The following is a 13,729-nucleotide window of genomic DNA, read 5'->3' on the forward strand; positions in this document are numbered from 1 at the left end:
AGCGACACAAACAGAAACACTCAAAACATGTTTTAAAAAGAACAGATTATATTCATTTGCATTGAAATAAAGTACTTTTTCTGGTAATAATTAACAGTTTTTGAAAGCCCACTAATAAATAGTATCATCTACTATTTAAAATTCTTCAAAAACAGCCAGGACATCAATGAAAAAGTAACATGTTCCTTTGTCACAGCAGATTCTTTCTCTTTAAGCAGGGAAAATATGACAACTGAGGCTTATTTTTTATCATCTAATGAGGTAAAACACTGATGATAAACAACATGTGTTTATGGAAAAGGCTCTTATTAGTAGTTTATAAAGAGCTTGTTGGTCTTGAAAGGTAATATTTTAAATTTTGGCTTAAGAGAAAAAAAATGATCAAACCAAACCAGCAGTCAATCCTCACACTTGAAATAAAAAAAATAATGATTACGCAGACAAAGACAGTTAAAAGTTTTTTTATTGACATTTATGTAAATTAAATAAAATTTCTGTAGGAACAAATGCAAAATAAAATAAAAATAACACTGGGAACAGTCTCAGTGGGGGGGAATAAAAAGTAAACCAGGAGCTCCACTGTAACAAAAGCAAAACTGGTGCTCGAGTGCCTTTAAAACATCTTCATCCTTCTGGACTCCATGATCTGTTTTACAACTGTGAGGTAAAATGACCAATTTTAAGGGAGCATTAGTTAAAAAAAAACATCTTTCTGTTTCTCGTCTTTGAGCCTGAGAGAGATTTGTGACTGAATAACCGTGCTGCACACATCCAACATTAACACAAGTCTGGATCCAGTGACTCACAGTTGTAAAGCGTGTTGTTTTTTAATTTCAAGAGGAAAAGAGAACCGAGGCACTGTATAAAAGAGCAAATGAGTTTGATGTGCGTGACATTAAATGACCTCGCATGAAGATTTGTGTGCTTTTAAAGATGGACACGATGTTTAGTGCAAAAATAGATTTTGCAATAAAAAAAACAAGATTGTCACTTTGTTGTCCTAGTCAAAAACTCAACACACATGCACACACATTTTAAAGCTTTTGTTGCCCAGCAGAAGGCTGTTGTCTTGAAGCACATAGGTAGTAACTTTACCATTTAACCCAGCAGAGAACTGGTGGGTTAGTTAGTTGGTTAGTTAGTTAGTTTCCCTCTGACCTGCTAGATTTTTCCATTTCTCAGTAAACACAAAAACTAACAACGCCCTTTTTTGACCTACGCTTTCCAAACTTCGCTCTCATTACCTGCCCTCATATCTGTATGTTTATATTGCGTCTGTCCAGCCACAAACGTTCTGTAACACAAACACAGTGAACGGGTAAACACAAAAACAGAAAAGGAACTAGAAAACACACCGACTGAAACAAACGGGAAGTAACTGCATGTTTGTCGTAGAAAAAAAAAAGGGTTAAACTGGTTTGTATTGCTTTGGCCTGTTCTGTGAGCCGTCAGCTCGAGCTGTCCTTCTCCAGGTGGCGTCGGGTCCACAGGACTGCGACGGTGCGAGGACGTGGGAAACCGTACTGATGGCACCAGCGTCAGTCTCCGCTTCCCCACCGTTTCTCCCTCGTCTTTCCCTGGTTTTCCCTTCTTGGCGGAGGCTTCGCATTAAAACCCCAAAGTGTCCTTTTGTGCGGTCAAGTCTTCCTCGTCTTGGTCCCATTTGCCAGGGGGGGACAGGCACTCTTCTTTGTTGAAGTCCTGAGGGTTTACCCCAATGTCCAGGACCTGGGGGTTAGTGCGAGACTCAGCGAGTCTAAGAGAGCAGAGAAAAGCAAAATGACTCATCACAAAATCCTTCAGGTTTTACCCATTTCACAGGTACAGAGTTTATTTAATGCGTGAACATAAACATGGATGAAAACCAAAGCAGAGGTACAAATGGCCAAACTAAAATTAACCATGAAAGTTCACTATGAGTTCATGCCATCATACAGGACACACAAAGACTCCGTCACAGAGTGCAAAGCTGATGGATGACACTGAAAAACTAAATATCTGTGATGAAGACGAAGACACAGAGGAAGATGAGCTGTGAGAGAATTTTCTTTAACCTCCTGAGACCCAAGCTTTTGTTCGGTGCGCTCTTTCAATCCAACGTCCTCGTATGAAGACGCAGGGTCTCAGGAGGTTAAGTGTGTTGAACTTTTAAACCGTTAAGAGAAGATTTATTCCCCCAGTTGTATCTAACAGTCAGCAGGAACATGGTTCTGTACTATGTTAATGATGTTTGCTACTCAAAAGTAAAGCGGCTCTACGTGTTTGTTTTCTGAACACTGATACCCACACAGATAAGCAGGCTTGAACTGTGGGTGGACGAGGAGGGAATGCAGTGGAAATTGGAATATCTGGTGAATGATACATTTATGGATCTTGTTACCTGAGTAGGACTCAAAGCTATCCAGACTGCGGCTGAGGGTGCAAAGAGAACATCACAAATCAGGCAACAATTCAGCTGAAATCTCTGAACTGCCTCGTCCTGACGTGGATGGGTGCGTTTCTGTGGCCGCAGTTTGACTCTACTTTAAAATCTCTCTGCTTGAAGTGGACTCATTGTGCTTAATCCTGATGCAAAAGCCTATTTTTGTCATTTCAGACAAAAAAAACCCATACATATTCATACCAAGTGCGTCTACACATTTCACAAGCATAATCTGCCAGCAGGTGGCAGCGAAGAGTCAAACAGCAGCCAAAATGAATCCGAGCAGCATTTGCAGAGAAATTTTCAACATAATTACAATTCATGATGAAAATGTATGAGATAAAAATGCTAATCGAAGAGAATCAAACAATCTGTCATCTGAAACACAGGCTGCCTCCTAAATTATATCTCATAAACTGATGAAATACTCAAAACTGAACTATTTTAGAAAGTCCTAACAGGGTTTTAAAACACAAAACCCCCAAAACAGATTCTCTTGTCTCAAAGCAAACATTCACTGAATATTACTTTATAAATTCTTATATTAATAATTAAGTTACTCAAAACTAATCACAGTAATTAAATAAGCATGAACAGTGCATTAATCTGTATCCAATTTCAGTTCTCACATCAAGCTATAAAACACACGTAGGCCTAATGTTGGCCTACATCTGCTGTTCTCTTCCTGTCTGAGCTCAACACCGACACAATCAGCCTCCAACAGAAGTCAAAGCCTTCAGAGCATCTCCATTAATCAGAGAGCTGGAGAAGAACGGCGTTCAGGTGTAATTACAGAGTGTGCAGACAAATAATTGTTTGATAACGCGTCTAAAACGGCCTCTTAGTGCTCGATTACAAAGTCCATGGAGCCAATTCCCTCTGCGCTAAATGAAAGCGAGAGAATAAAAAAAGGTCCACTGTGGATTTGGCACAGGAAATGAGAAGCGGAGCTAGAGGAAAATATTAACTAATAAAGAGTTGGATGAGTTAATGTGGCGGTCCAAAACAAATACAGAGCTACCTGACAGCAGAGCACCAGAGTTTACAGCCTGACTGCAGCGTGATTATCCTGTTACCTGCACAGTGTTGGAAGATCTGAAATGAGCACAGACCCCAAACATTTGATTCTTATTCCACCACAATAATAACACTGAAAAGGTTTTACTGCAGCTGTATGAAGCAGGGTCTCTCAAAGTGAAAAAAAACCTTGTAATCAGAGGCGGTTTGTGGTCCTCCACACAGAACCTAGAAAAGCAGCGTGACTCGGGTCAGGCGCCTGTAAACTGAGCATGGTTCCCGCCCGCTGGAGTTTACTGCACTGAACCGAGCCAAAGGAGAAACAGCATTTTTAACGTGTGTTTTTCTTCTTTACTCCCAGAATAGAAGCTAATGTGGCTGTTTTAGTCCAGGCTTGCAGGAAAAATCCAAAATTCACGATTCTCCTCACCTTGAGAAAGCCTCGTCCAGACCGTCCTCCAGCTCCTGCCACACAGAACACACATCAGTCAAATCTAACATTTACACCATGAATACAATCATTCCTAGCCTCTCCCCTGATGTGTAATCTTTAGATAAGGCCTGTTGTGCTCAATAGGCTATTGTGTGCATCAGTGTAGCAGCGCAGCAGCATAGAGCAGCTACAGTACATCACTGGGTAACAGCTAATCGGTATGTTCAAGTGGTGTTATTCTCTTTTCTTCTTATCAAGCCCGAACAGAAGAAATTTACTGGCCGGTCTGACTCTCGTCTTACCCATACGGTGTTGTTGTTCTCTGCTGCGTGGTTATGCGCCATAAAGGGGTCCGAGTCGGTCTGCTTTGTTCCTGAGTGGGCCTGTGCTGCGTTAGCTCCCTCTGCAAAATCCAGGAGATTCTCTGTGGCTACGTCTGAAAACCAAAACACAAACCAGCCGTTTACTTCACACAAGCCACACCAGCGTTTTACTCCCATACAGCAGAGATTAGAAGCATGAAGTCATTCCGCCTCTAATGTCTCTCATCAGTCCAACCATCTGTGCTTCTGTCACGTCATGAGTGAGCACAGAGTAACCTGCAGTGACATCTGAGCGAGATTGGTTTCTAATGATCGTCCTGATGATTGATGCACGTGAACACAAATATCCGTCCATTTCTGATGCACAGGTCAATGTAGTTTTAATATCCGCACTCACCAGATCTAATATTAGAGACAATCCGTAGAGCTCGACCTGCAAAAATATCTGCTAATCTAAAACAGTTTGGAACATCTGCTGCCGAAAGGCTCAGTCAGAACTGGGACATCACGAAGTCATCTTCATTTTCTTCAAGCGAGTGAGATTTACACAGAATAAGTGCATTGAAACTGGTTAAAAAACCAACTTAGCAAAGCAGAATACTGAGCTTTCTGTATGTTTTTGAGTGAAAGTGGAAGAGAATATGAAGGGAGTTCCAGTTTTAATCAGACCAGACTAAAATAACAACAAAAAACAAAAAAACAAACAAACTGCATGGAAACTAAAGTTGCTTCATAAATTATAATCAGACATTTCCTTTTTTGCTGTGAGTGGCATGATGCTGCAGCTTTTTGGTCAAAATGCAAACTAATCCTGCAGCCAAAACAACTGGTAAAACATGAAAAGGTTGGAACGCTTTTTTAAACTGTTAATAGGTAACTACATTTATATCCTAAACAGGAACAGTGTTTGTGTCCAAGTAGGAAGTTGGAGACAACAAATCCAGTTCATACGAATCAAAGCTCATAACAGAAATGAGAATTTATCCAAAGCACTTTTTGGCGTCCTGGCTGAGTTTCTCCTTGACAGGCATCGTTTCTCAGTTTGATTTTACTTCTTTAGTTGTTGGTAGAAAATCACAAACAGCAACAATAAACAACATACTCATATTGGAAATCATTAGACGAATCAAAGAAGAAAAATCGTATTTGTAACTTTACATCCAGCCCTGTGATGGGGGTGGGGGGGTGGGGGGGGATCATTCTCCAGCGGGAGAAATCCCCCAGTGATTAGAGCCACGCAGGAAGTGGCACCGGGACAGAACTGAAGGGATCATGTCTCATCAATAAAGCTGACTCACCGTTCACAGCGCCACTAATCCTGAAGGACTTTCCATTTCTGTGACGCGGCCGATCAAATGACATGTCACAGAAATGGAAAGTCCTTCGAAGGGTACATGACTGTAACCTTTACGACAGCTTTGAAGCTCTGCCCTCTCCAATCTCCACTTTAGCCGAGGATTGCTCGGCCTTTTCCAAAAAGCACTCAGAAGCTTCCATTACTTATGCAATTATGCCAATTTGACTTTAGGAAATCCAATCCACTGGCAGCTAAAAGACCCATCGAGTCCAAATGCGTTGACACAGAGCCTCTGAGTTAGCACAATCTGAGTCCAAGTCCTGCTTCTCAGGAGATCATCCTAAAAACCTACGCTCCGTGAAACGCTAAACATTCAGAGCCACAGACCCACAAAGTGTCAGAAGAGATTTAGAAAAAAAGAGATCCCTCTCTGGCTGCAGTCCACCTGGCTGAGCAGGAACAGAAGCTCTCTACAAAGCGGATGTTTTCAGATTTTTAAAAATCCACCTCTCCCAAACTGAAATGTTCAATACCGGAAGGATCAAACAGAAGGCATTATGGAAAAAGAGCGAAGCATACATTTATTATATCACTAAGAAGGATGCTTCTCATCATATACCCTTTTAAAGTTGAGATGATATTAATAATCCCTGAAGTTTACCTGGATCAGTGCATGTTTATGACTCGTATCTAAAATCTTACAAAATCTCTTCAAGCACTGGCTTCTTCTAAGCTTTCTAAACAAAGTGGGCTGTGATCACGTTTCTATAAAATGATTTCACAGCGTGATATTAGTTCCGTTATTACAGAATGTCATGGGAGTTATTGAAGAAAGATTTATTTTATTGGATCACAACACAGCCACAAGCTTTAATGGTTTCAATTTAAAGAGACCATTATCACTGTATTCATGCATAATCACCTTAAAATGTCATTTCCTGCTCACTGCGATGGTGATGGGGAGACATTATTCCAGTGAAAGTCCAGCCTGACCTGCAGCTTTAATACAGACCAACCTTCTGACAGGAGACTGAACACTCTCCATCACCCCGAGGCTACGATTGGTGTGACAGAGAGGGCGAAAAAGATGTGATGACGGGTGACATGACTCACCTCCTCCCTTCAGGCTGCCCAGACTGGCCGAGCTGTCTGACTGAGAGTTGCTGGCTCCTTCCCCATCTGACCCCACCTTTACTCGCTTTTCTTTCTCTGCGAGAAAACAGCGCAGAGAAAGATAAAAAGAAGAAGAAGTAAAAAAAAAAAAAAAAAGGCATCAGTGAAGAGATCTCAACCTTCTAACCACAACCTTTGCTCTCATCAGCGCTGGTATTTTTCTAGCAGCTAAAAATAGCAGCATTAACCGACTGACTATCCAAGCATGCAAACCAATCAGCAGCAGCATTTTGGCAGATGAGGTAAAGGCCGGCAGAGAGGGACTCATAAACTACAGCATGTTTTGTGCAGTGCTTAGTGCAGCCTTTAAACAGAGAGTGACATCTGGGTCAGGGGTGATAGGAAGCTTTTGCTCGTCCCATCAAGTCAAACCAAGACAAGCGACAGCAGGGCAGTTTCAGGGCCTGAATTTATAAAAAAAACTTTTTCTGATTTGCTCCCCCAAATTGTACCATACTGTGGTGGAAAGGTTGAGACATTTTCCTCAAAGTCAAACACAGACTCATTTACACATCACGCTACAATGACTTCCTTTTAAAATGATCAAACTCTGCTGAAAACGTGTCTTTGTTCACGTGTCTTTTGGTTTAACCTGTTTTAGGAAAAACACTGTGTGCGTGAACACCTTTTAAATTTGAATAGTTATTTTAAAAATTGTTGGGTTTGGTGATATCATGACTGCTGCCTTTTCTGGTGCTCAACTTTGAGGGAAAATCAGTTTCTGCAAAGATTGAATGTGTTACGTTTGCATTTCTGGAACTCAAAACCACATTAGCACCTGCCACCGAAGCCAAAAGGGCAATAATACGATGTGTACAAGTTGGTGTGGTAGTAGCTGAGCATAGATGCCAACGGATTATTCCAGCACAACTATGCCTAAAACCTTAGCATTAACTGTTGGAGTCAACCCTTTCTTTATGTCAGCATCTTTTTCTAAATCACTTGGTGTACAGGCCTTTTCTTTTTTTGCTACATCAGACTTTTAATACTGAAACTGAAGAGAAAATTCCATCTCAGTCAATCCTGAAAGGACTAGACTACAGCAGACAAGCATTTTTTTTTATTTCATATCCATTCTTGGTCTAAAAAAAATCCAATTTCCCATGAGTCCTTGTAGCTTAGTGATGGGAGAGCAACAAAAATTTCCCCAGGCACCTTTTAGTTTTCTCCTGCTCCTCCTAAACATGGGGCCGATACAAATATATTCCAGTTCACGGCTTGCTGCAGTGTTTACAGCGAATATTCCACAGGCGCAGCTTTAAGAACAGAGTTAGGAGCAGTAATATACAGAGGAATGTGGGTCAGGCATGTGTATTGTACTGAGGAGAACCACAGTGGGTGGTGGGAGAGACACACTGGATCTCATCTTCCTGCAGTAATCCTGAGGGGACTTGTAACTTTCATGAAACAGACGCAAAAGAATTTTCTTTTCTCTTTTTCCTTCGGTGTCTAAAGGGAACACCTGTACACTTCTTGAGAGGAAGAAGAATCCTCCTCTCCCCTGTACTAACCCCTACATGAGCTGAAAGCAAATACCTCATTAAATTAAATCAAATCTGTTACTGAAGGAGGTTAAAAGTGTAGAGAGGAGAAAACTGTTAGGGTAGTAAGAAAATGGTCTGTACTAAACTGATATTTAGTATTTACAGAGATTTAAATAAAGCCTTATGAAGGGATGTGGGGTGACAAATCCATGGCTTCTGAAATGGAAACGTGTCCACATTAAAACATCCAGAAACAAAAAGCAAAAAGATGGAAATGCAAGAAAGAAAGGTGGTTATTTCTGTGTGCCAGGACTGCATAAATAAGCACATCTTCATGTGAGACAGGATCAATGACAGTGACATTGAATCTGTCAGTGAGGTGAGCTTCCACTGACTCCCGCACACAATCATCCTCCTTTCTTTCAACACACTCACCATTCCACCACCCCTCTGTGCCTACCCAGCCTTTTACCCGTGTTTTTTTTTTTTTTTTTGCCCCCATCCCCCTCTGTTGCTCCCCTCGTCTTCGGTCCTTACAATGAGCAGAAGCGAGTGCGGGGAGTGAGGATGAAGAAAGGAAGGAAAATGACTCCCCCCAAAAAAAGGGCGGCAGGTGCAAACAAAGTGGAGAGCAAATGGATAATCATGGAATTGAAAAGACGACCAACAACGCTACACATATGTAAAGATCAGCTAAATGCTTGGGGGGAGGGGGAGGGGGGGGGTGATGCAGAAACTAATACTGCAACCTGCTCATATACACTGGAGTCATGCATGCAGTAAATTATATGAGTCCTCTGCTGAGCTTTACAAAAGTGAGCTGCTTGTGTCAAGACACCCCCCCCCCCCCCNCCTACACAGCACTTACCCTGCACACAATTCAAAATATCTTTGGTATTAAAATGCCTAAAATATCTGACTGACATAAGAAATAAACACATTAATATATAATGAGAAAGGAAATGTGTGTGAAGCAGAATGCAGTAACAGAAAAAAATCCCATTTTGGATGCATGTGAGTACAAGAGAAGATTTACTTCAGTAAGAGGAGCACACCTGCCTCTAACCCCGTCAAAAACATAGATGACTTTTTACAGTGGCAGTACCAAAGAAGCATTACTAAACTGAAACTGGTCACTTCGGGTGATGGATTAACCACTGTTGCCACAACAGTGTAAACACTCCTCTGTGTGTGTGGGAACAGCAACTAGTCTCACATTTCTTCAGTATTTCTCATGAAGAAGATGTTGAGATCCAGATCAGGAAGAAATAAGAACATTTCAGTTTTGGGGTTAACTGGTCAACTTTGTGTTACAAAAGCCAAAAGAAGGAACATAACGGATGCAAACAGTTACAAGAAAATAGCACGAGCAAGTTTTCGCTCATCTGTCGCACTCGAATTATCGGGGGCAATGGTGCGTACCTTCCTTGGAAGCCTGCCAGAACTCAAACGCCACTCTGAAAGCCTGAGCCACCGTCAGGGTTACCGCCTGCGCCTGTTAGGAGGGAGGCAGAGACAGACAGAGAACAGGGAGGGATGAATAATATCTGCATGAATCTCATCAACAGGAAGGAGAGATCCAGGAGGGTGAGGGGCTATCGCTCTGACACAAACAGGAAGTGACCACAAACACAGGAGGTTTCTCCTCGGATCCTTGAAGAGAGGGACGAGAAACCAGCGGAGTTTATGACGAGCTGTTTATGTAGCTGGGAGGATACGTGGCCTTTTGGCCACAACTAAATTAGTGAGAGGAAGGAAGGAGAGGGAGTGGCTCGCTCATTCAGAAAACCTCCAGGGATGTGAGAATGCCAAGAAAGGGATCAGAGCCTCCCCACCCTCCTGCCTCCTTTCTTTCTCCTGATTTTACATTTGTAGGTTCACACAGATACAAAATAAAGTAGCTGTGAAGATGCTTAGATCTGTGTAGTGCTTTCCAATGACAGCAAGGAGCACAAGTGGAACTGAATATAAAAAAAGAACACTGTTGCACTTGCATTTTAACGATTAAGCTTTTTTTTCCACTTTGTAAAAGTCTTTTTCTCTTGGCAGTGCAACTACAACAAACTCTTGTTCATTTCCTGTCTTTCTGCACAACACATGAATCTATCTTGATTTTGGCTGTAGGCAGTTTTATTACTCAGAATAAGGGGTTCAGTCTTCAAACTAACTCAAACCCTTATGTTCATTTTACATATATAGTTAATTAGACTACCTTTTATGAACTTGTGCACGTTGTGGATATGTAATTGCACAAACTTGATGACTCACCATTTTTTTCTTTGAGCAGAGGAAGGCATGACATTGGAGCGTCTCGTTGTGTTGACTCTGGACAATGTAGGCAAACACTTTGTCGTGCATCTTGTCTGCAGTGCAATATGATATTCTAAAACGGACACAGATACACACACTTTAATCAAAAGTCCAATTCTTTAAGGTGGAATAACTGTTCAGAGACCTGAAGTTTATCAAACCACAGCTTTGAGGCTGGCCCTCGCCTCTGTAAAAGACTCATACAGACAAAGATGACGGCGTCTTTTTGTGGCACAGCTTATCTTGATGTGCGATTCCTGTGTCACGTGAGAGTTATCAGCCCTGCTCGTCCGTCTCAGGTGCAGGGCAAGCTTTTAAATCAACCTGTAATGTTCTACAAATAGCTTTTCTCCATCATCTGAGCGTGATGTCATTACTCTAATACCAAAGCAATGAGCGCACTGGCTGGGCGGGGAGGGACAGGCAAAATGATGCAGGAAGACCACAATAAATGACTGCTACGTGTCCTCTCTTTGTCCTTCCTTCAACACCGTGCACTCTGGTAACTAATGTCAAACAGATAGAACACACAGTTTGGAGAAGTATCACAGCTGTGGTCTGAACACCAACCAAGATTTACAGCAAATGTTTGGTCAGGAGGCCACTGAGGAAATTAGATGTTCAGCTTCTATCTTCTTAACAGATGTTGATGGAGCAGAGGTGTGGGAGGGTTCACGGTACAAGCAGCTTCCTTATTTTTCTACACCATCCTAAGCTCACAGCTGGACTCACTTTACACAAAGTCTGCTTTTTAGTACGTAGAAAAAAAGGCTGCATTTTGCAGGGAACGTTTCTTTTCTTTGTGGTCACGCTTCTGTACTTTGTGACTCGCGTTCCTTGTATTTTTATTAGGTTTTTCTTGTTTGGTTTATTCTCCCTGTGTTCTCAGTCATTCAGTTTCTGCTCTTCAGTTCTGCCACACCCATCGTCACCTGCTCCCAGTTTCACTCAATCCCAGCTGTCTCCCATCATCTCATTAGACCCAGCCCATAGATTCAGTTCTCCTGCATTCATCTGTGATCAGTCATTGTAGCGTCGACACTCTGTCTTAGTTCCCTTCTGTGTAAGTTCGTCCTGAGCTCCTTGTGCTTCGCATGTATGCTGCCATGTCAGCTTTTGGTTTGCTTTTGGCTTCTTTATGTTGCAGTCTCACTGAATTGTGAGTGTTTGCAACTAGCAAGCCTTGCAGCCACGTTTTAAGTGGTAAAATTTTGGAAATTGTGGCTCATTTTCCTGTGCACGGCTTCACCAAACTGATTTCTGCACAACTGATTTTTGCAAAGGTGATATTTCTAATGGCAGCAGCCAAGGTGGGTTTTCTCAAAGCCCTCCTATCACAGCTGTATGTGGCTGCACAGGTACACTGTAATCAGGAGCTGCTAACAGCTCATTCTGCAATTTTTTAATGGTGCTCACAAAGATGCAAAAAAGTACTGACCCTCCCAAAAAAAATACTTCTGTTCTAACATATAGTTAACTGAATCCATTTTTTCATTCCTTCAAGTAAAAAATAAAAAGGTTTTGGGGCTTCTAAACAACTAATAAGGGGGAGGGGAACATGCAAACTGTAAAACATTTTAGAGAAGCCTGTTTCTGACATTTTGACAATCACCTAAAGCGATCAGAATCTGCTTGGAAGTACTTCATTTCACAGAAACACTTCTGACATTCATTTCAGCTTAATGCGGTCACATTTGTCATTGTGTCTTCTTCCTTTTTTTTTTTAAATTACCTTTGTGAAAATGTTGCTCATCTGAACAAAAAAGGCCAAAGTTGCCCACTTTGAAACCATTTTGATAGCACACTAGTTTAGGTGAGAGAAATAATTCTAATAAAAAAATTATTAAGAAACAGATGTCTGCTGATAGCTTTCCCGTAAAATAGCTGAGCAACCCGAGTTAGCTCAAGACCAGAAATATATGGTGAGAAAAGTCAATTTGTCGGTCAATAAGTTCAGAAAACTGCCACCAAATGAAACCTCATCCTAAATCTGCCCGTTTCAAAAGGATATATTCCACATAAGCCTAGTCATTATTGTAAAAATGATGGAAAGTCCCATCTCTCTTTGATATGCACACTCATAAACGTGGAATTTAAGAAAAGTGATTCAAGCTTGGATCATAAGCTCTGGGCCAACAGAAGTGAGACGAGCCTGCAGGCTGAGGCAGGTAAGACAGATCTGCAGGTATTAACGAAAAGACAGATGTGTGTCTGCGAAACCGGAGGTCAAAGCTCAGACATACAGCTGTTGTAGTGCTCCCAGGAGAGCTGAGATTGATGAGAGGCTGGCTTGTCTTCCCTTCCTCACACAGATACAGAAACACTTTGCCACCCTGGAGTACCACACATCCATCAGATGATGGATGGAAGAAAGATGAGAATAACAACTTTTGTTTCATTGTGGGAGATCGGGACTAGTCTTTTGGTAAACATCCAGGTGGCTCCATTTGACGGGGACAACATGAGGAGATAACGCAGGAGGGCTGACCTGTATATGGAGACGTTTTCTATCAGCTGGTTTGAGGCACTGTCGTAAAGGATGATTCCACGAGGTGAGACTGTTAACGTGACTTTCTGGAGCTTTTTTCCACTGGCTTTGGCCTGGGAAGAAGGGAAAAAACAAACAAACACATAAACACGTGTGCAGGAGAGAGAAAACAAAATAAATCAGTCCGTGTTTGTGTAAAATCACAACTCGGACTAATCAGATCAGAATCAAAAGCAACCACTGAGATGACAGAGGGATACCATAAATTAGTGTAATTCAAACCAAATTATCATCAAGTCTGTCATTAAACTTAATCCAGGAGTCAAAAATACAATTAAAAGATTAAGAGTTGTTTGATGAACTTTAAATGTCTAAAATTACAAAAACCTTCCTAAAATAAACATAAGCAAAAAATATCTGTGAAAATTGTGTAAAACACAAAGTTTGTGATGCTATAATCTTACTTTAGCAAGTCTAACCATTTATCAAAATGACAAAAAAATATCAGTTTGTTTTTAATCCAACAGCAACAGATTATAGACCAAATCATAGGTTTTCCTTTCCCTTGTCATACATCATCATGTCTCGGGTCCCACCATCGTACCGCTGCTAACTTCATTAACCACCGAGCTGCCAGATCCAATAACATTAAACCTTCTCTAGCATGATAAAGCCGGCGGAGCCATACGCCGAGTAGCAGCGCTCACACTAACGGCATCTCCTAAAATGTCAACCAGAGCTTTGGGCTGGGGGGGAGAGGAGAGAGGGGGGGGGGGGGGGGG

General features: G+C 41.6%; 1 protein-coding gene across 1 annotated transcript in view; it reads right to left on the reverse strand.

The window, feature by feature from the left end:
• Window positions 1-445: 445 nt before the first annotated feature.
• Window positions 446-13,729, reverse strand: part of ldlrap1b (low density lipoprotein receptor adaptor protein 1b) — a 27,362-nt gene continuing 14,078 nt past the window's right edge. The window contains exons 3-9 of the mRNA XM_017419195.3: window positions 12,948-13,060; window positions 10,418-10,532; window positions 9,572-9,644; window positions 6,606-6,701; window positions 4,175-4,308; window positions 3,870-3,904; window positions 446-1,756 (exon numbers count right to left, since the gene is read on the reverse strand). Coding sequence (XP_017274684.1) covers window positions 1,609-1,756; window positions 3,870-3,904; window positions 4,175-4,308; window positions 6,606-6,701; window positions 9,572-9,644; window positions 10,418-10,532; window positions 12,948-13,060 — 714 coding nt within the window. The 3' untranslated portion in view covers window positions 446-1,608. The remainder of the gene's footprint in view (window positions 1,757-3,869; window positions 3,905-4,174; window positions 4,309-6,605; window positions 6,702-9,571; window positions 9,645-10,417; window positions 10,533-12,947; window positions 13,061-13,729) is intronic.

Source organism: Kryptolebias marmoratus, linkage group LG10, assembly GCF_001649575.2.
Source record: "Kryptolebias marmoratus isolate JLee-2015 linkage group LG10, ASM164957v2, whole genome shotgun sequence".
Taxonomy (NCBI): Eukaryota; Metazoa; Chordata; class Actinopteri; order Cyprinodontiformes; family Rivulidae; genus Kryptolebias; species Kryptolebias marmoratus.